Source organism: the organism of the source record quoted next, unplaced genomic scaffold, assembly GCF_019419815.1.
Source record: "Pyrus x bretschneideri cultivar Hongxiangsu unplaced genomic scaffold, Pyrus_bretschneideri_v1 Contig7, whole genome shotgun sequence".
Lineage (NCBI taxonomy): Eukaryota > Viridiplantae > Streptophyta > Magnoliopsida > Rosales > Rosaceae > Pyrus > Pyrus x bretschneideri.
The window spans coordinates 2,028,714-2,048,857 of NW_025999809.1; the positions used below are offsets into that span (position 1 = coordinate 2,028,714).

At 37.4% G+C, this 20,144-nt stretch overlaps 3 protein-coding genes across 3 annotated transcripts; 2 read left to right on the top strand and 1 right to left on the bottom strand.

Annotated features, from left to right (window-relative positions):
* Positions 1-2,501: 2,501 nt before the first annotated feature.
* On the top strand, positions 2,502-4,172 carry LOC103933584 (NAC domain-containing protein 6). The gene is made up of 3 exons (XM_009343277.3): positions 2,502-2,778; positions 2,979-3,247; positions 3,385-4,172. The coding sequence occupies exons 1-3, from the start codon at positions 2,589-2,591 to the stop codon at positions 3,808-3,810; spliced, it is 885 nt and encodes a 294-aa protein (XP_009341552.2). The 5' UTR covers positions 2,502-2,588; the 3' UTR covers positions 3,811-4,172.
* A 3,766-nt stretch (positions 4,173-7,938) lies between these two features.
* Positions 7,939-9,602, top strand: LOC125472615. Its single transcript, XM_048574283.1, has 2 exons — positions 7,939-8,553; positions 8,880-9,602. Exons 1-2 carry the CDS (start codon positions 8,049-8,051, stop codon positions 8,906-8,908), a joined length of 534 nt encoding a protein of 177 aa, XP_048430240.1. The 5' UTR covers positions 7,939-8,048; the 3' UTR covers positions 8,909-9,602.
* A 3,689-nt stretch (positions 9,603-13,291) lies between these two features.
* LOC125472443 lies at positions 13,292-13,939 on the bottom strand. The gene is made up of 2 exons (XM_048573906.1): positions 13,692-13,939; positions 13,292-13,610 (listed from the first exon to the last, which is right to left on the bottom strand). The coding sequence occupies exons 1-2, from the start codon at positions 13,937-13,939 to the stop codon at positions 13,292-13,294; spliced, it is 567 nt and encodes a 188-aa protein (XP_048429863.1).
* Between the last annotated feature and the right edge of the window lie 6,205 nt (positions 13,940-20,144).

A 20,144-nucleotide genomic window follows, 5' to 3' on the forward strand; every position in this document is an offset into this window, starting at 1 on the left:
ACTTGGTCCAAATCTTTGAATGTAGGAATTTTCGTTCGTCATGGTTTCCAAATTTCAAGTCATTGTACTTTTCTTGTATGTTTATTCAAAGAACCTTATAAAAAATTGTAGGAATAAGAACATACGAAAAATCTACGAATGAGCGAGAAATTAGAAACCTTGAATGCAAAAGTTTTCTTTGAGCGTGTGAATCAAACTCTCAATGAAAGCACCAATTTGTGAATGCAAAATTTTGCCATCTTCTCCTTCGACGAAAATGCACCTGCAAAATAATAACACCTAAGTTTAAGGCCAAAAACCTCATGCGCCCACAATGAATGGGGTTTTTTGGCCGAAGAATCTCCAATGCCAAAGTTCAAATTCTAAAAAGAATGTGGTTAGGAATTTGTGGGTAGCAAATGGCTTAACTTTTTAGTGGAATAATAGGGCTATTTATAAGGGAGTGGCTGCCTCTATTTGGAGAATAGTGGCCGGCCATATATGGTGTAATTGGGTGAATAATTGCAAGATATTATGTGAAATAATATCTTGCAATAACATGGCAATTAATCCTAAATTAAATAGGAAATTTAGGAGTTACCATTTGAATAAGGATTTGATAAGGAGTGATGAGAGGGATTTGAATAAATACCATTTTGATCACATTTGACTCTCCCTTGATTGAGTCGTTATTGTCCTTTGAATGAGTGTAGCAATCCCGGTGTGCTTCGAGTGTAATTTTGTCCTTTTAACCCAAAAGACCACTTGTCACCTCCATAATTTTCTTGATTATTTTTTGCTCCACACTTGACATTTACAAGCATTAGTTTTTGAGGTCCTAAATTGTGTTTCCAATTTGCATGCAAACAATGCATGTGAGTTTTAACTTAAAAGGACAAATAAGCCTTTTATTCCTTTTTTTTCCTTGGGTAAATTACATTTTACCCCCTCAGGTTTGGTGTCGATTGCAACCTCATACAACATCTTTAAAACATTTCAATTTCATACATTTTACTTATCATTTTATTTCAATTTCAAACATCTGTTAGAAAATCCGTTAAGTAAACCATTAAGTGATGACGTGGTAAATATGAGATGGTTGCCAACTTTGTGCCACGTGGCAGTTTTTATTTATTTATTTATTATATTATTTTATTTTTATGCATTTAAATGTAATAATTTACCCTATTTATCTATAAGAAAAAACCCACCTTCCTTGACCCCTTCCCTTTCCCTGCAACCCTCCTTCGCAACCCCCCCCCCCCCCCCCCCCCCAGCGATGCCTAGATCTGGACCTTGACAACCTCATCTCCCAGTGTTCCAACCTCGACAAGCAGCTCCTCACCCTCTGCAAGTCCTCCCAGGTTCTCGACGACGTAAAGGCCGACTTCAACCACATCCTCCCTAATGTCAACGCCAAGGTCTGTGAGCTTGATCTCGTCAGTCCACACTTATCGGACTCGATGCCATCATTGAGCACGATAACTGTATTGATGGCGTCAAGCAGATTTAGGGATCGATGGGGTAGGGGGCGCTGCAAGGGAGGTGGGGATGGGGTGGGATGGGGGGGGTTTGGGTTGAGGGGAAAAGGGAAATGGTTGGTTGGGGGGGGGTTACGGGTGGGTTTTTTGGATGGGAGAGGAGGTGAAGAGAGTGGAGGAGAGGGTATCGATGGCGTCGAGATCGCTGGGGTGGGGGGTTGCGGGGGAGTTGAGGGTGGGGTGTTTGGGTTGTAAGAAATTGGCAGCCACATCAGCATAAACGTGGATCCTATATTTATCACGTTATCACTTAACGGTTAACTTAATGGATTTTCTAATGGATATATGAAATTGAAATAAAATAATAAGTAAATATATGAAATTAAATGTTTTAAAGATGTTGTATGATGTTGCAATCGACCCCAAACTTGAAGGATTAAAATGTAATTTACCTTTTTTTCTTTGCCCATGTGAAAGGAAAGGAGGAGGAAATATGCAAATTGACTAGAAGGTTTGTGGTGATAATGCTAATTACTATTTAGTACTGGATTCCAAAGTAACAAGGGAGACAACTCAAGCAATTAGACTTGCTCAAACTCCATACTAAAACATTGAATGGACCATGGACTAGCTTACCACCCCTTTGAAGTTTGAACCTCTGCAATCTTTTCATACTTAATCATTTCATTTGCTTCAAAAAATCAAACATTTTGTGGCAGATATTTCTTGGAAAATAGCATTGATCGATCTGCGTCATTTGTGGAATTTCTAAGTAAAAGTCCAAAACGCCCAGAAAATAGAGGTCAAGCAATTGGCAAAGACTCCACATGTCCATGCTACCATTTTCTCACGACTTTTACGAAAACCGTGTGGGTCCATCTTGTTTGTCCGGTCCCAGTTCCCCACGTAACTCCAGTTTCTATGGACTGATAAATTGAAGACTTGGTCTAGTGGGTCCCAGAGTCCCAAAGACCTCTCTATCGTCCAACATATGAAGTCATGGGGGCACCTCCCATCCCTTATAAATGCATCATGTTAGAGGTTGTCTTCAGTGCACCAAACATTCATTCTCTGAATTATACAGTCTCTAAGCAGTACACTATAATTTAGCCACTAATTGCAACTCCAATGGCAGCCAACACCATAGATCCTGATCAACAAATGACCCCAGAATTCGAACTTCCAGGGTTTCGATTCCATCCCACAGAAGAAGAACTCCTTGAATTCTACCTGAAAAGTATGGTTTTTGGCAAGAGATTGCGTTTTGATATAATTGGTTTTCTCAATATCTACCATCATGACCCTTGGGACTTACCTGGTACGTACACATATTTCTGCTCATGTATTTTTTTTTTGTATAAATGATATTATCTATATTAAAGGAATGAGAGAGTAGGCTAAGTCTATGGTTCAAATTTTGCTCATGCATTTATACCGTCTGAATTGTACTAATCAGTGCATGGTTGTGCTTAGTTATAATGTATAATTAATTAACGGGTGATTGATTAATTTATATAGGGTTGTCAAAGATTGGAGAAAGGGAGTGGTATTTTTTTGTGCCCAGGGACAGGAAGCATGGCAGTGGAGGAAGGCCTAACAGAACCACTGAAACTGGGTTTTGGAAAGCCACAGGCTCTGACCGGAAGATTGTGAGCCTCTCGAATCCAAAGAGGATCATAGGGTTGAGAAAGACTCTTGTTTTTTACAAAGGGAGAGCTCCAAGAGGAAGTAAGACCGATTGGGTCATGAACGAGTATCGTTTGCCTGATAACTGCCAGTATCTCAAAGTAATTACTTGTTAATGCTCAAAATAAAATTGATAGGTGTCACCTTCACATTTAAGTAATCTTGATTGGGTATTTTTATGGTCATTTCTTGGATAGTGATCTAATGAAACTTTCACTTTTTCTATTTGTAACTGCAGGATATTGTGCTGTGCAAGATATATAGAAAGGCAACTTCCTTGAAAGTGTTAGAGCAAATGGCAGCAATAGAGGGAGATCAGATAAAGAACTTTCATGCTTCCCCTAACTCATCACCTCCTCCAACATCCATGGATACCATCTCATTTTGCAGCCAAGCATTACAGGAAGATCTGACACCGCAAATTTCCACAAACCATGTGGTATTCAAGCAAGAAATAGAAGAGGCAGCTCTGGTAATAGCACAAGAGCAAAAGGATGAGAATGCAATGGAGATCAAGGGGTCTCCTCCTCCTCCTATGTACAATCTACCAGAGCTCCAAGTGCCTAAATATAGCATGGACTGGACCCAAGACACAGTTTGGACCCAAATGAACAGCCCTTGGCTTCAAAACTTGACCCCTTTGGCCAATATTCTCAACTTCTAATTATTTCAATATGTTACGATAAAAGTTTGGTCAATGTTAACCTAGACGAAAATCCATTATTTAGGCTTTATTTGGTTATTTGAACCTAAACGTGGTAAGGCATATAATATTCGGGTCCAAACATTCCTGTAGATAGATTTTTTCACAATTTAGAGCATCTGGTTATCCTTTATCCAGCAAGTGATCACGTGTTTTATTTTTTTCTAGACTTCTAGTTAAGGAACAACTTCTCTGTTTTTTCTTTTTTTCATTTTTCTTGTTTTTTCATTTTCTCTTGAGAGAGGGAGAAACGTTATGTTATCTTATATCTCATGGACAAATAGACCTGCAAATATAGCAATTAAGGAATTTTTATTCTGTTCCACTTTGAGCTTTTCTGTTTTTCTTCTCTCTTTTGAATGCGGGCTACTACAAGTACATAAGTCCATTTGCTTTGTACGAATAATATTGCTTACATCTAGGGTTCATCTCGTGTCTTAAATTAAATTGGATAATTTATGAAATTTAAGATATTTATTGAAAGTAGAAGTTAGATTTTTTATGTTGAGGGAATTAGAAGGCATTACATGATAGAAACTTATCCTTTCTCATCCTTCCATTTTTTTAAGGATTCTAAATGAATAATGCATATTCTACCTTTTAGTTGGAATGCATTTCTTCCTTTCTTCACTCAACGTACTTTAAATAGTGAAGCCAAATTAAGCTTACAAGTAAACAATAACCATTAAGCTATAACCGAACTTTTTTTGAACTGGGGCTGACCAAACTCTGAAACACATTCACTGGTAAAATGCAACGGTAAGTTTAACTATGAGAAGGAAGTAAACTAATGAAAGGCATAAGAAATGTTCTCTTCAGATAAGAATGCAATACAATTTAAAATGCAATGCAACTATACCTCTCATATCATTGTCAAACAAGTTTCTTCTGTCTTCACTTTTGAGTCTGAATTGCCACTACTTAAATACTGTCTAATCTATTAAGTGATTTAGCAGATAAACAATTACAAGTAAACAGTACAAATATGTAAGGTATATTATTAGTGCACTGGCATGCAGGTGGTTTTCCACTTGTAAGAGACATCAGATTCGACTAATTTAGATGGCAAGTTTGATATCTAATATAGAATAGCGAGCAAAGACGTATCAAAGTCCGCAACAAAAAAAGGGAATACAAAACTATGAATAATATTTTACTTAACGAAACAAAGAAATTCTATGAAATTTGTTGAGATGGTTGCATAACTCGAAGGACTAAATCTTGACAAACTTATTATTCAAATTAAACTATACGCTATATTTATATAGAACAAAACCTAGAAACCTTCATTCAAATGGGCTAGACTCAAATCCTAAACTAACAAGCAAACCCAAATAATTAAATAACCAATTTTCCAAAATGCCCGTCAAACTCATGGCGGACAAGCAGGAAAGCATACGTTGCTATACGGACATGCTGGCGAACTAAACTGGCTAATTGAACTTGACTTGACTTGATGAATTGGCAAATTGGCGAACTAGGGAACTAGCGAATTGGCAAACTGATTATGGCTGGCAAGCTAGTTCCGATTCACACATGATGATGTTGAGAGTATGAAAAGAACATATATGATCATAACTCCAAGCAGTCGAGTGAGAAGCACAAAAAATCGACAACCAAACAAACAGACCTCAAACAAATCACTAATAGCCCACCAACAAACCATGTGGGCCTCAAACAAAAAAACACTGTATGCTGTAACCGATCTTATTGTGGCACGATAACCTTTCCAACAGGAATCACAATGGCCTTTCAAGGAAAGCATATTAGAAGCATGAAATAACAGACCTCGACCAGGAGTGCCTTTGATGTATATGATGACCATACATAGGCAGCGTCCCAATGTGGTTTCCGAGGCTGATGCATGAATTGCCTAAGTGTTCGAATAAAGTATACTATATAAGGCCTTGTGACAATGAGATAGGTTAACCTGCCAACCAGTCTCCTGTACTAAGTTAGATCAATCAGTAGCTCTCCTTCTATGGGAGTGAGTTTCAGATTCTGTTCCATTGAAATATGTCTGGTCGTGCACCTATAAGTACTAAGTCTTGCAAAATATCAAGTGCGTATTTGCATTGAGACATGAAAATACCTTTCTTGGAACAAAAATATTAAATGACGAAACAATACTTCAAACCTCCAAGGACATTGATACGGAAGTGTTTGAGAAGAAGTATGCCATCAATGTATATAATGATGCATGACAGAATCAAGGGTCTCGAGGAGGCGGAGGATAGAACCTGGGAATCACTCAACCAGGGCTAATGGAATCACTCGACGTCGCTAATCGTGGATTCACTCAACATGACTAAGCCAAACACTTGATTGGAGAAGGAGAAATCACTCTCTTCAAATGCACAAGACAAATATAATTTTTTATTAATCAAGTCTTCTTTCTCAACAGTTTAGTACATGATATTTTATATTTATAAGGAATACAACACAATGAAACTCTAGTCCGAATTGGACTTTTACTCTACCCCAAAAATATTTAAAATGTTCTTAAATGACTACTTAATTATTTATGTTGCTCTAAAACTCAATTAAAATATTTGATGGTTCCAATACACATGAGACTCTTGTTAGTTAGATTGCAATACATGCAAAAGAGCCTTGATTACTGCATCATTCTCCTTTTCTCTGAAGAAACTCGTCCTCGAGTTTAAATCTTTCTCAACTCCGTTGTAATCTTAAAATTGATTTTTACCTTTCCACGCGAATAAATACTTGGAATATTTTCGTATTCTTGAAATGGTAGATTCATGCTCCATGATAAATCTTGCAATTCAACTTATATCAATCTTCATTTGATTGACTACATCAACTAAAACTTGAGAAGCCTTCCAATTAAAAATATCAAAACCAATAAAATCAATGTATTCATTTGCAAGACACCCATTTAGCATGTCATGGATTAAGCTTTTTCTAAGCACTGAGAAAACGAAGTGCCTCATAATCAAACTTCAAAAATGAATTCTGCATTTTCTAACGCCTTTGCAATAGGCAACATTGAAGAACGTACATTGGAGCTTGACAAATCATCATCAACATACTCATCATAAATTGGAGGAGAATTCCAATCTACCAAGCTAATCTCTTCAACCATTTGGTTTTCAAACAGATAGAAAAAAATCATCCATGGCCTTCTAATGCAGCGGAAAAGTTATGATAGCTGGTGTGTCTTCTCGTTCTTCAAAGAATATGATTAAGGCTCTCTTAATTAGGTTGCATTGTATTGGATGTGTCATTATTAAAAGTAGGGTGGATAACAGCTCAGCTGCTGTTGGTGTTTAGCTGTTGCTTTCGGTCCTCCATCATCTATTATTTTATCCATTGCTTTCGGCCCTTCTTCACTGTAAAGCTAAAGTTAGATAATAGATTAAGATTAGTGGGATTGGAGGTCATCATTATGTTGGCTTAGCTGCCATGGTTCATCATTATGTTGGCTTAGCTGCCATGGTCCTCCTTTCTTCTTCACGTTTTTCTTCTCCCATATATGTTGCATCGTGTAATGGTTTCAGATATGAAATATACATCAAACATTCATCATGGTATCAGAGCGGGCATCATCTTGAGCCAGTTCTGTATATCGAACCTGCTGTGTTTATTTTTCAAAAACAATGGCAGATGGAAGTATCATTGCTTCTTCATCTGGAAGCGCTTCTGAAATGGATATCAATCCAAACCAAAGACTCAGTTCAGTATTATTGAATGAGTTTAATTATTTGCCATGGGTAAGGGCTGTTAGTCTTGCTCTCGGTGGAAGATCCAAACTCGGTTTCATTAATGGCAGTCAATCTGCACCAGATGCTTCTTCTCCAGAATATGGAGGGTGGCTATGTAAAGATCAACTGGTCATGTCATGGTTGTTAAATTCTATGGAAAGGAATATTGCTGAAATCTTCAGCTATTCCGAGTCGTCACTCATCCTTTGGACCACCGTGAAGGAGATGTATGGAAATCAAAACAATGCAGCTCGCATCTTTCAACTCAAGAAGGATATCTCCAACATACAGCAAGAAGGTAAAAGCTTTGTTCAACATCTTGGTTCTTTGAGAAGCATGTGGAATGAGTTAGACGTGTACAGACCTCACACAACTGATCTCTCTGTGCTCCTTAAAAGAACTGAAGAAGATAAAATTTTTCAATTATTGTCTAGCTTGAGCTCAGAATATGAGGATTTGAGAAGTCACATTCTCATGAACTCGGAGCTACCATCCTTCACTAGTATCTGTGCAACTATCCAACGTGAGGAAGTAAGGAGAAAAGTCATGAACAATGGTATAAAAACCAACGTGACAGAAGCTAGGGCTTACCTGACAAATGAAAAAAGATATAAAGGAAAAAACCCTCATTTAAAGTGCCTACATTGTGACAACATCAGGCATGTGAGAGACAAGTGCTGGATCCTACATCCAGAACTCAAACCTGACTTCATGAAGGATAAATCCGCACCAAAGACAAGTCGAGCACACCCTCGTGCCAACACTGCAACATCTTCATCTATCAACAATGTTGATACCTATCAACAGTTCATTGCAAATCCTGCCATCCTTATAAATGAGTTCGCAGCGTATCTCCAACAAAAGAAGGGAAAAGAGGATGGATCGGTTGATCATGAAGATGGAAGTACTACTGCATTGATGGGCAAATTTGCAGGTTTTTTAGCTGATGCTGATTATGTACCTCAGACAGACTTGAAAGGTATCGTAACTGTTTTCCAAACTGCTCTTAAAATAAATGAGTTACATGATTTTTGGGTTGTAGATTTTGGTGCCACAGACCATATGACTAATCAAATGTCAAAGTTACATAGATTTGAGAAACTACATAATCCTTCACATGTATCTGTTGCTAATGGTGAAGGTGCTAGGATTGTAGGAAAGGGAAAAATCCACTTGATATCTGATCAAATAGAGTCTATGGCCCTATATGTCCCATCATTTCCATTTCAACTTCTCTCAGTGGGAAGAATCACAAATTCCTTAAATTGTTTGGCCATTTTTTCACCAAAAACTGTCATTTTTCAGGATTGTATAACCAAGAGGACGATTGGTGAGGGGTTTTACCTTGATGGTCTCTATTACATATCAAAAAGCTCTTCATGTGGGTTCCATGCCAAGTCAAAGTCCATCCATACCACCATTCAAGCTTCCACCTTGTGGCACCAACGACTAGCTCATCCATCTCAACCTATCTTATCCACCTTATTTCCTGACTTAGGCAAAGAATCAACCCACTGTGAAACTTGTCATTTGTCAAAGGCAACAAGACTACCTCTAGGGTCTTCGATGTCTAGAGTTTCTCATCTTTTTGAGCTTGTACACTTTGATATATGGGGACCAACAAATGAATCTTTTGATGGTTATAAATATTTCATAACTTTTGTTGATGATTATTCAAGAGCCACCTGGTTATATTTGTTAAAATCAAAAAGTGAGGTGATGGAAGTGTTTAAGGACTTTCACAACCTTGTCAAAAATCATTTTTCTTCTCAAATCAAAACCCTAAGGTCTGATAATGGCACATAATACATGTCCCAAGTCATGACTCAATATTTAAGCAACAATGGCATCATACATCAAACTAGCTGTGTTGGCACACCCCAACAAAATGGTGTTGCCGAGAGAAAAAACCGAGATCTCCTTGAAAAAACTAGGGCATTGATGTTACAAATGAATGTACCAAAACGTTTTTGGTCTCAAAGCGTCATGACAGCAGCTTACCTGATCAACAGATTACCTAGTAGGGTTTTGGGGTTTAAATCCCCAATGGAGATAGTCAAGAACAGAAAGGTGGACTTGTCTCACCTTAAAGTCTTTAGATGCATCTGTTTTGTTCATGTTCAGTCATTACATCGAGACAAACTTGATCCTAGGGCAACTAAATGCATTTTCCTTGGCTACTCGTCCACACAAAAAGGGTATAAGTGTTATAATCCACAACTTAAGAGATTAATTGTTTCAAAGGATGTTCAATTTCATGAAACTAACTCTTATTACAGTAAGTCTCTGGATAGTACAAGTCAGGGGGAGATTATCTTGGACATGTTTCCACTGCCAAGGACTGAGATACTCAACAATGCGGGTGATCAAACTCACACAATGGATCTTGTGGCTCCAAATCAACCGGATTCATATGACGACAGCAACATGCCTGTAGAAGATGAAACTCTACGTAGTATTGGTCCTGAAGAACCTTCAGAAGAGTCTCTTCCTACCATACCTCGACGAAATCCAACTCGTGAGAGGCACCCACCAGCAAGACTGCAAGACTTTGTTACGTACAAGCTCAAGCACCCCTTATCCAACTACTGTTCTTATCAAAAGTTGTCACCTAATTACACTGCCTATTTGAGTAATATATCTGCGCATGAAGAGCCTCAATCATTTCAAGAAGCTAACCAATCCCAAGTGTGGCAGCAAGCAATGCAGGATGAACTGCATGCACTCGATCAACATAAAACCTGGAGCATTGTGCCACTGCCCAAAGGAAAGAAGATAGTAGGCTGCAGGTGGATATACAAGATTAAATTCAACTCGGATGGGTCTATTGAAAGACACAAGGCACGATTAGTGGCCCGTGGCTTCACTCAAACATTTGATGTGGATTACAAGGAAACCTTTGCCCCCGTTGCAAAGATGAACACAGTGCGCGTACTCTTGTCTGTGGCTGTCAACAAAGGATGGCCTATGTATCAAATGGATGTAAAAAACGCCTTCTTACATGGTGAGCTTGAAGAAGACGTCTACATGAGATTACCACCGGGTCACTCTCAAAGTCATAAACAGGATGTTGTGTGTAAACTGCACAAATCAATTTATGGTCTTAAACAATCACCGAGAGCCTGGTATGCTAAGCTCAATTCAGTCCTTATCAGTGTTGGTTTTGGAAGAAGCAATGCGGACTCCTCTTTATTTGTACGCTCAGGCACCGCTGGTACATTGGTTGTTCTTGTGTATGTTGATGACTTGATCATCACCGGAGATAACCCTGAAGAAATCAAAGAACTCAAGCACTCCATTCAGCAATGCTTTGCAATAAAAGATCTTGGTGTTCTGAGATACTTCCTTGGCATCGAAATGGCTACATCTCACAAGGGCTTCTTCCTTAACCAGCGCAAATATGTTCTGGATCTCCTTAAGGAAGCAAACATGAGTGATGCTAAACCGGTCCCTACACCTCTTGACATTAAACTTAAGGTCAGCTTAGAGGGTCAATCTCTTCCAAACATAAGTTATTATCAGCGGTTGGTTGGTAAGTTGATATACCTGACCATCACAAGGCCCGACATTACCTATGCTGTCAGTATTGTTAGCCAATTTATGCACTCTCCCACGATGGAGCACTTTAACCTAGTCAAAAGAATACTTCGGTATCTAAAAGGTTCTGTGGGACGTGGTATAATCATGAAGAAAAATGCAAGCACTCAGATTACAGGTTATTGTGATGCAGATTGGGTTGGCAATTCCATTGATCGTAAGTCTACAACGGGATTTTGCACGTTTGTGGGAGGCAACCTTGTCTCATGGAAAAGCAAAAAACAAACTGTCGTTGCAAGATCCAGTGCTGAGGCAGAATATCAGGCAATGGCATCTACTGCGTGTGAACTAATCTGGCTCAAAGGTTTACTGTGTGACTTAGGTGTTTTCAATCATCAATCCATGTCCCTTTTCTGTGACAATCAGGCTGCAATGCACATTGCTTCCAACCCAGTTTTTCATGAGAGAACCAAGCACATTGAAGTCGATTGTCACTATGTTCGTACACAAGTTCAATCTCAGGTTATCCAAACGCATTTTGTAAGGAGCTCAGATCAACTTGCGGACCTATTCACAAAATCATTGGCCTCTCATCAGTTTCAGCTTCTTCTTGGCAAGCTTGGATCTATCAACCTTTTGGATCCAGCTTGAGGGGGAGTATTGGATGTGTCATTATTAAAAGTAGGGTGGATAACAACTCAGCTGCTGTTGGTGTTTAGCTGTTGCTTTCGGTCCTCCATCATCTATTGTTTTATCCATTGCTTTCGGCCCTTTTTCACTGTAAAGCTAAAGTTAGATAATAGATTAAGATTAGTGGGATTGGAGGTCATCATTATGTTGGCTTAGCTGCCATGGTTCATCATTATGTTGGCTTAGCTGCCATGGTCCTCCTTTCTTCTTCACGTTTTTCTTCTCCCATATATGTTGCATCGTGTAATGGTTTCAGATATGAAATATACATCAAACATTCATCACATTGTAAGCTCAAGATGTATTCTTTATAATGAGTTTAAGAAGAGAGTGAGTTTTTCCTCTTAAATTAAGTATTAGACTTGGTCGTGTTGAGTGAATCCACGATTAGCAATATCGAGTGAATCCATTGCCCCTGGTTGAGTGATTCCTAGGTATCTATTTCCTTGTCTCCTCGAGACCCTTGATCCCCTCCTGCGTCATATAAGAACTGCAATAAATAAAGTGCCTTGTGTCTTGGTAAACAAAGAATAATCCGCTTTTGATTGATGATAACCAGCTCTCTGAATGGTATCAAAGGAGGTGGAAAAATAGTTTCTGGATGCCTATTTGAGTCCATAGAGAGTCTTGTTGAGCCAACATACAACGTTCTCCCCCTATCATGAAGACCATGAGACGGTTCCATATAAACTTTTTCATGCACATAACCCTGAAGAAAAGCATTTTGGACATCTAATTGGTGGATATACCAATGACGGGCAGATGCAATATTGAGAAGACACCGAAGGGTGGTGAGTTTGGCGGTGGGCAGAAAACATTTATGGTAATCAAAGCCCTCAACTTGAGTGTAACCCTTGGCAAAAAGATGGGCTTTGTAGCGGGCAATGGTGTTGTCAGATTTGTATTTTGATTTTATAGACACTTACAGTCTATATACTCCAAGTGTCACTATGTTGTAGAGCCTCTGATTCTGTTTGCATAGCTCACTGCCAAATTGGATCGTGGATAGCTTGAGCATGGGAAGTGGGTTTAGTGTGACCTAGAATGTTAACTAGAAAAGCACAATGTGCAGAAGAGTGTGCCCTAATATTATTTTTGTAACACAGAAAATTATTGCTTACTATTAACTTGAAAAATTCAAATGGGCATATAATTAGTGCAATCCTGATAATTCCACAAAATTCTCAAAACATATTACTGTTCTTCAATGAATACTTAAAATAGGAGAGGGTAAAAATTTACTCAATAGAATGTATCAATTTGATATTAGATGATGTATACATGTATATTGTTCATGTGCGAAATTTAAAATCTAAATCTAGTAGTTTAGGACGTTGAGAAATGAGACTTTTGTTTTGATCAACTGCCTATACAGGCTTTCAAGTCGTTCTTCGTGATATTGAATGCACGACTCCGGATTGTCAAGCTGGTTTTGGGGATTAGATTTTGCTTGTCTTGAATGCAGCATCTGCTTCAGCAAATTCATTTATTTATGTTTCTTCGTCACTAGCTACTTTGTTTTGGTGCATCATCTTGGAGACCAATGACCAGCTGCTTGGCTTTGACTTTGGCCCGGAGATGAAGGACAGTACTGATTCAAGCACCATGGCGGTGACTGCTTCAACATCTCTCAACTTGCTAACAATGACAATAGCCTCTTGGTCCTTGTTGAGGGCAGAGTAGGTGGATCGGTTTTCGATGCCCTTCAGATTCTTCAAAGCCTTTTGTATTGCCTCTTTCACAATCTTCCTGGAGCTTAGAGATTTGTTCGCCTCACTTGTGAGAGCTCCTGATTCACCCCCTCGTGTTCTTTGTAAGATTGATTGAAGATCCAATATGCATTCATTGGTTTGCAAGACGACATCCTTGGCAGTGGCACAAGCATCCTACAGTCTGATAGAGCCATCTAATAGCTCGTTAGTCCATTTCGTTCTGCTCTTGGGCCAAGGCTTGCTGAGTGAGGGCAACTGAAGCAACCAATCAACACAATCTTGTAAACCATTTAGCTTGCGGGTAATTGATGATGAAGATGTGGAGGTGGCCTCGGAAGACCTCAATCTGCACAAAAGTTCATCAACTTCTTGAGCGATCAGGTGTGGCCTTGAGGGGAAGCTGTTAGAGCGAGTGTGGAAAGCCATTTCTTCTTTGTGATTTGAGAAATTGAGAGAAAATAGGAGAGAAGACTTTGTAGTTATGTATTATTGTGATTGATGAGTTTTTCGCATATGCGTATGCTTAATATAGTGTTGGTTAAGGAAGGGGACATGGAATCTCATCCACTACAATCACTAGCCAAAAGGAATGATTTCGATTGGATCTATATGTTTCCCTAGGAATGTCTATGCCATGTCTCTTCCTACTCCAGCATTCCAACTCAAGAAGTGATATATTTAGCATGTATTATCTTAGAGTAGCAATATTATAATTTAATTAAGCATTCATTCATTGATATCTAACACATAGAAAGTTCCAGCCATCCTTCCTCTATGCTTGATCATTTAAATAAAAAATCATTTATGATGATCTATGTGATTAGTTAGTTCATCTTATTTTGCACGTCCCTGACATGAATCTGTATTAAATTGTGACTGCGATGTAGAAAACTGGCAAGTGCCGGATTAGTTAGGCGATGTCCATGCAGTGTTTCCCCATCACTGGTTTCTCAGCTCATATAAAATCATTTATCATTTAAGCTTTCGGATGATGCTCCATAATATTTATATTTAGGTTGACACCTTTTCCTCACACAAGAAAAAGCAAACATCTATTATTTTTCTCCTGTTTCATGCAATAGCAATAATGGGATGACATGTTTGAACTTTCACAATAAAGTAAGTTTAAACCTCTGAGCTAACTGCCATTGTTGAACTATGTTTGCATGAACAAGGCAGAGATATCTGTGAATGTTTCCTAAGTTTACAAGGAGTAACTATAATCTGTGGTCATAGTCCCTTAGGTTTGACTGTGCTTGTGGTGAATTATACATGAGTTTTTCACCATCACGTTGACATGCTATGAAGAGAAATTAAAAAAAAAAAAAAATAAATTCAAACATGCCAACATTTTTCTTTAGACAAATATAAACAGGCTGACTATGAGCACATAATTGCATTTCGCCCATAAGAACATCTACAATCGCACTATTTTTTTCAAGTTAGAATTTAGGTAAAAAGTCTAGAAAACTAGTTTAAAATATGAGAAATCTGAACATGCATGGAGGATAATGAAACTCGATAGTTATGCCAACTAACCAAAATCCTCCATGAGACTGGTGTCAAAGAAGGTGAACAACTAGTGAGGAATCATTCTCAATCCATAATGAATGCATATCTATATCCCAAGCTAAAGATACAACATGAATAACATCATGTAATTCGGCATCCAAAGAAGAGGACAAACATATTGAACCCGAAAATCATAAAATCTTGAAAGATACCACCAAATGCAGCCAATTAGGGGAACCTCTTGCATCACCGTTAATATTTACTTTGATCAAGAATGAGAGGGAAGGTGGCACAACGCCCCAATAATTTTGAAGCCTTAGAAGAATGTCTATGAAATCAAAATTGATCGTCCACAAAATTCTTCATAAAGCCAGATTAGAGAGAATCATTATCAAGGAGTTGGAATTTAATAGATCGTACAACAAAATTGATGGAAGCGACCTCCTTTTGAAAACGAAGAGCGTCACAAGCATGCTTAATAGAATAAAAACCAAATCCAACCACACTCCAACAAAGTAGCTTTACTTCGGCACCAACTTTTTTGTAAAGGAGAAAAAGCTAAAAATATATTGAAAAATATATTGAACTCTAATTAAGTCCAAAATAGTAGATCAAATTTGATGTGCAAAAGAGTACACTAAGAAAATATGCAAACCAGTTTTCATACGTTCACAACAAAGAGAGTACATAGACACTACAGAAAAACCTATTCACCACATGAGATTATCAGTTAAGATCTTACCATTAAATACTTCCACAGTATAACATAATTACAAGGATGAAATCAAGAGTGCCAAACCCATCAATCCCATTGAACTGCTGGTTGTTTACTGCACTTAATATCATAAGTCAAAGATAAAGAAATATCACAATTAGAATCGGACATCCAAACCAGTTAATTTGTCATCAATCCTAGACACTGAAGGAAGTCCGGTAGAAGAAATATCATTCCAAATGGGGGCTAGCCATGAATGTAGAATAGATGGGGAGTCCAACAACCATCTACAATATAGTAAAGAATTTAGCTCGAAAAGTCTTGCACGTCAACAATTGGAAAATCTATATCACACCCCAACCCATGAATAAAGACTATTCACGAGTTAGGGTGTGAGCCATATCTTAGCTATAGAAATAAATTCTATAACCAAGACATGGTTGGAAAAAATGAAATTTAATATTATTGTAACTAAAACAAAGTACACCAGACAACACTGGTTAATAACTTTTACGTAATAAATGCTTGAATTTACCATATAAAAATTATTGAATACACAACGGAATTACATTAGGGCACAGATTACTTCACAAGTGAAAGTACTAACAAAATAATAATTGAAATGAGTAATTCTTGCAAATGCATAAAATTAATATATGCAAATGAGATGGATGAATGTACTCACTCCCCTCTAATCTCGCTAACACATACTTGAGACTCCCAAGCTTGCTTATCTCATACCATGCTTAAACCACTTGGCTCTGAATACCTTAGAATGTAAGTCAACTCCCGTTCATCTCTTAAGCCTAATTTTCATACTTTAATTCATAATTTCCACTTTATATATAGGTACTTTCCCCAACGTCCAATTGTATACTCAAGCCCTTTCCCCTACGCCTAACAAATACAGGTTTCAAGATTGAATAAGTACACAACTCAACACTACCAAACACTTGAACACAACACTATTTTTCTTGCTTTGTGATGCTTATGCATATGTAATGTAACATAGATATCAATAACCACATTTTATGTAATTTTTTTGTTGTTTTTTTTATAAAACCTCGACGGTATGAGGCAAATTTTATTGATATAAAAAAAGAAGTTACACCTAGTAGGGGGACATAAACCTATCCCCTCATAATATAAGCAAAATGGATAAAAATACATGAAAAAGAAGGGGGGGGGGGACATAAAACTTACCTTTCTAGAAACACAAATAATTAAAATACAAGGAAAAAAAGGGGGGACATGAAACCTATCCCCTCTAAAACCAAACCTAAATGACTAAACCTGCAAAACAAATTAAGCAACATCACAAGGTTAAGAAAAAAAAAAAAACCAAGAAAGTGAGTCAAACATGTATGCCGATATGCAAATTAATTTGTGAAGCAGTAGCCAGAAAAGCCAGTATAGTCTAAAAACAAAGCAGCACGAGCCGCCAACGGAGGGGAATCATGCCATATTAAAGTTGGTGAAGACAAGCCCATGTTAGCAAAATTGTCAGCAACAACATTTCCTTTGTGATATGTGTGAGAGGCATAGAAAGTCATCTTCCGAATGCGGTCTAAACAAATAGACCATTGTGTATGAAGAGGCTAGGGAGGATCAAAATCAGTCGATTGGAGAGTAGAAATGACACTAGAAGAGTCACTTTTCAACTAAAGGCAATGCCAACCCAGCTGATATGTAAACTCTACAACCATCTGTATTATGTTTAATCCAAGGAAACCAAGGAAAAGACCAAAGCACGTAAAGAATAGTTGGTGCCTTGCGAGAGATAGGTTGGATCCCCAAAGAAGAAATGATATGAGTGTCAAAACCTTGGGAATAACCAGGAATAAATTTCCCACCATGAAGGATCCCATAATTGATGGACAAGCAAAACATAAACTTATTTCGAGCTTTCCAAATATCCAAAATAGTATAAAGACCCGCAAAATCTATTGTTGAAAAAAAGGCTTATGTATGTAGGCATCCCAAAAAGAAACCAGAGAATATGAAAAAAAGACAAAGAGGTACCAAGTTGGCATGCTAAGATATCCGACAACCGAAGAAAAGATGAATAGTAGATTCCTCAGAATTACGACAAAAACAACAAATGGATGCTAAAGAAATACCACGTCGTTGTAGTGCACGTTCGGTAGGAAGTTTATCATGAAAAAGATGCCATGCCAAAATAGACCATTGAGGTGGGATAAAATGTCGCCAAATAACCTTTGCCCAAGCACAATCACTATGTTTTCGTCGAATAAGATGATAGCCAGAAGAAAAGGAAAATTTCTCAGTAGATGTAGGCTTTTAGATCAATTTGTCATCATTTTCATTTAATGGCAAAGGTAAACGTAGAATCTACTGCACTACATAATAAATCTACACAATAATTTGGCAAAGACCAACTTTGAGCTTCAATAACATTTGAAACCCTAGGAAGAACTGTAGGTGCAATGATCGAAGATAATGAACAACCAATAATCGGGCTATCCAACCATTTGTCAAACCAAAAGGAAACTTCTCTTCACCAATAACCCAATGACTATTTTTATTCAGAATAGGCAAAGCACACTTCAACTTTTGCCACATAGAAGACCATAAAAAGGTATCTTGTTTTTTATAAGGTGCAAGAGAAAAACGTTGACGAACGAATGAACCCCATAGAGAAGAGGATTGTAAAGCATTGTAGCCAAAACTAATCAAAGTTGTAAAGTTCAAAGTAGTCAAATCACGAAGACCAAGGCCACCTTCATGCTTAGGACCACACTCCATGCTCCAGTCAATAGTTACTAGCTTTCGTGAAGCCAAGTCCTCTGACCAAATAAAATTTCGTGCACAAGCAGAAAGATGATTTAAAAGGCAAACGGGCCATTGATAAACTGAGAAGCTATGGAGAAACAAGCTTTGATAAACACATGGCACCAATTGGAGTTGTCTATCCATTAAGCGAAGTTTACCTTTCCAACTTGAAAGACGAGCTTACCACATTTTATCTGATAAGCTTGCAAGCTTCAACTTAAATCAATCTGACCGAGTTTTATCCACCTGTAGTTTTTCTTTGAGCTAACAATGCATGAGATAAATTAAAATGAGCTTGTAATTCAGGCCTATAACGTTCATCAGTAAAACCCTCAGTGACATTTCCAAAGACATTAGCATTCCAAAGTTTTAGAATAAGTTTTAACAACTTAAGCTTCTGTTGAAGAATAAATATAGGACACCTATAAACTTGAATAGACTGCCGTGAATTTGTAATCAAAATAATAAAATAAGGATGGTCTAACCAAATGAGATGAAAGTGAAAGGAGTAGGACCTTGAGCTGCAAATTTCGGAAAAGAAACTAAAAAAGGATTATGGTCCGAAGAATGACGAACCAAAGTAGAGCAATTGGTGATAAGCCAAGCATACAGCTAGGCCTGGCAAACGGGTCGTGTCTGTCGTGTTCGTGTCGTTTTCGTGTAACACCTGTTATCTTAACGGGTCGTGTCGTGTCACACCCGTTATCTTAACGGGTCCTTAACAGGTCGTGTCACTTTACCCAACGGGTAAAGTGACCCGACCCGTTATGACCCGTTATGACCCGTTAAGAAAAAAATATATTTTTTTACAATTTGCACATACCACACATTGCGACATAAATATTACTTGAAAACATTGAAACATTTCTCGTTCAAGTACTATATTTACACTCGAAAATGAAAGCCTAATAAAAAAAATAATACATACACTACTAATCTATTACAAATATTAAATGTGCAAGGATAAAGAGTTTTTGTTTTTAAGATTGTAAGTCTTTCTTAAAAGTTTACACCTCCATTTACAAAATCTTCAATTTACATCGAACATCATGAAATTATATTGGAACTTTGGCTTGATCTATTGCCTTCAAGAGTTATGTTGAAGATATTTTTAGTAAGATTTTCCACGTCAGAACTCTCTTCCGCATAAAATTATTAAATTAATGTATATAATTATTAATATGATAGTTGATTCATACTTTTATTAAGTATATAAATTCCACTAGTATAAATATTTTAAATTGAAGATCGAATTCATTCATTGTATTCATATAGGGTCAAGGAGTGTAGTTAAAAAAAATCATCAAAATCGGAGTTAAAATAACCGTTAAATCTTGATTTTTCGTTTATAACCGTCGAAAAGCTTTGTCCCGTTACTTGATCTCTGAATGTTTTTTTTTTTTGTGATTTTTTACTGATGTGATCTCCAAGCATATACAAACAATTTTGACGGTTTTGATCGTTGAAATTAGTTTTGGAGAATTCGTAAAACGATAGATTGACTAACACTTAGAGTTTATTTATACTTTTATTAAGTATAACATAAGATTTTGTGGTATCCACTTGTGTAAATATTTTAAATTGAAGATCGAATTCATTCATTATATTCAT

What these genes read in the sequence shown, in the direction of transcription:
- LOC125472615 (XM_048574283.1), top strand. Translation starts at nt 8,049, where the DNA reads ATGAACTCGGAGCTACCATCCTTCACTAGTATCTGTGCAACTATCCAA. An exon ending in ACCTCAGACAGACTTGAAAG is followed by an intron (nt 8,554 to 8,879) that starts GTATCGTAACTG and finishes GTCATTTTTCAG; the next exon opens with GATTGTATAACCAAGAGGAC.
- LOC103933584 (XM_009343277.3), top strand. Translation starts at nt 2,589, where the DNA reads ATGGCAGCCAACACCATAGATCCTGATCAACAAATGACCCCAGAATTC. An exon ending in TGACCCTTGGGACTTACCTG is followed by an intron (nt 2,779 to 2,978) that starts GTACGTACACAT and finishes TAATTTATATAG; the next exon opens with GGTTGTCAAAGATTGGAGAA. An exon ending in ATAACTGCCAGTATCTCAAA is followed by an intron (nt 3,248 to 3,384) that starts GTAATTACTTGT and finishes TTGTAACTGCAG; the next exon opens with GATATTGTGCTGTGCAAGAT.
- LOC125472443 (XM_048573906.1), bottom strand. Translation starts at nt 13,939, where the DNA reads ATGGCTTTCCACACTCGCTCTAACAGCTTCCCCTCAAGGCCACACCTG. An exon ending in TTAGATGGCTCTATCAGACT is followed by an intron (nt 13,611 to 13,691) that starts GTAGGATGCTTG and finishes AATCTTACAAAG; the next exon opens with AACACGAGGGGGTGAATCAG.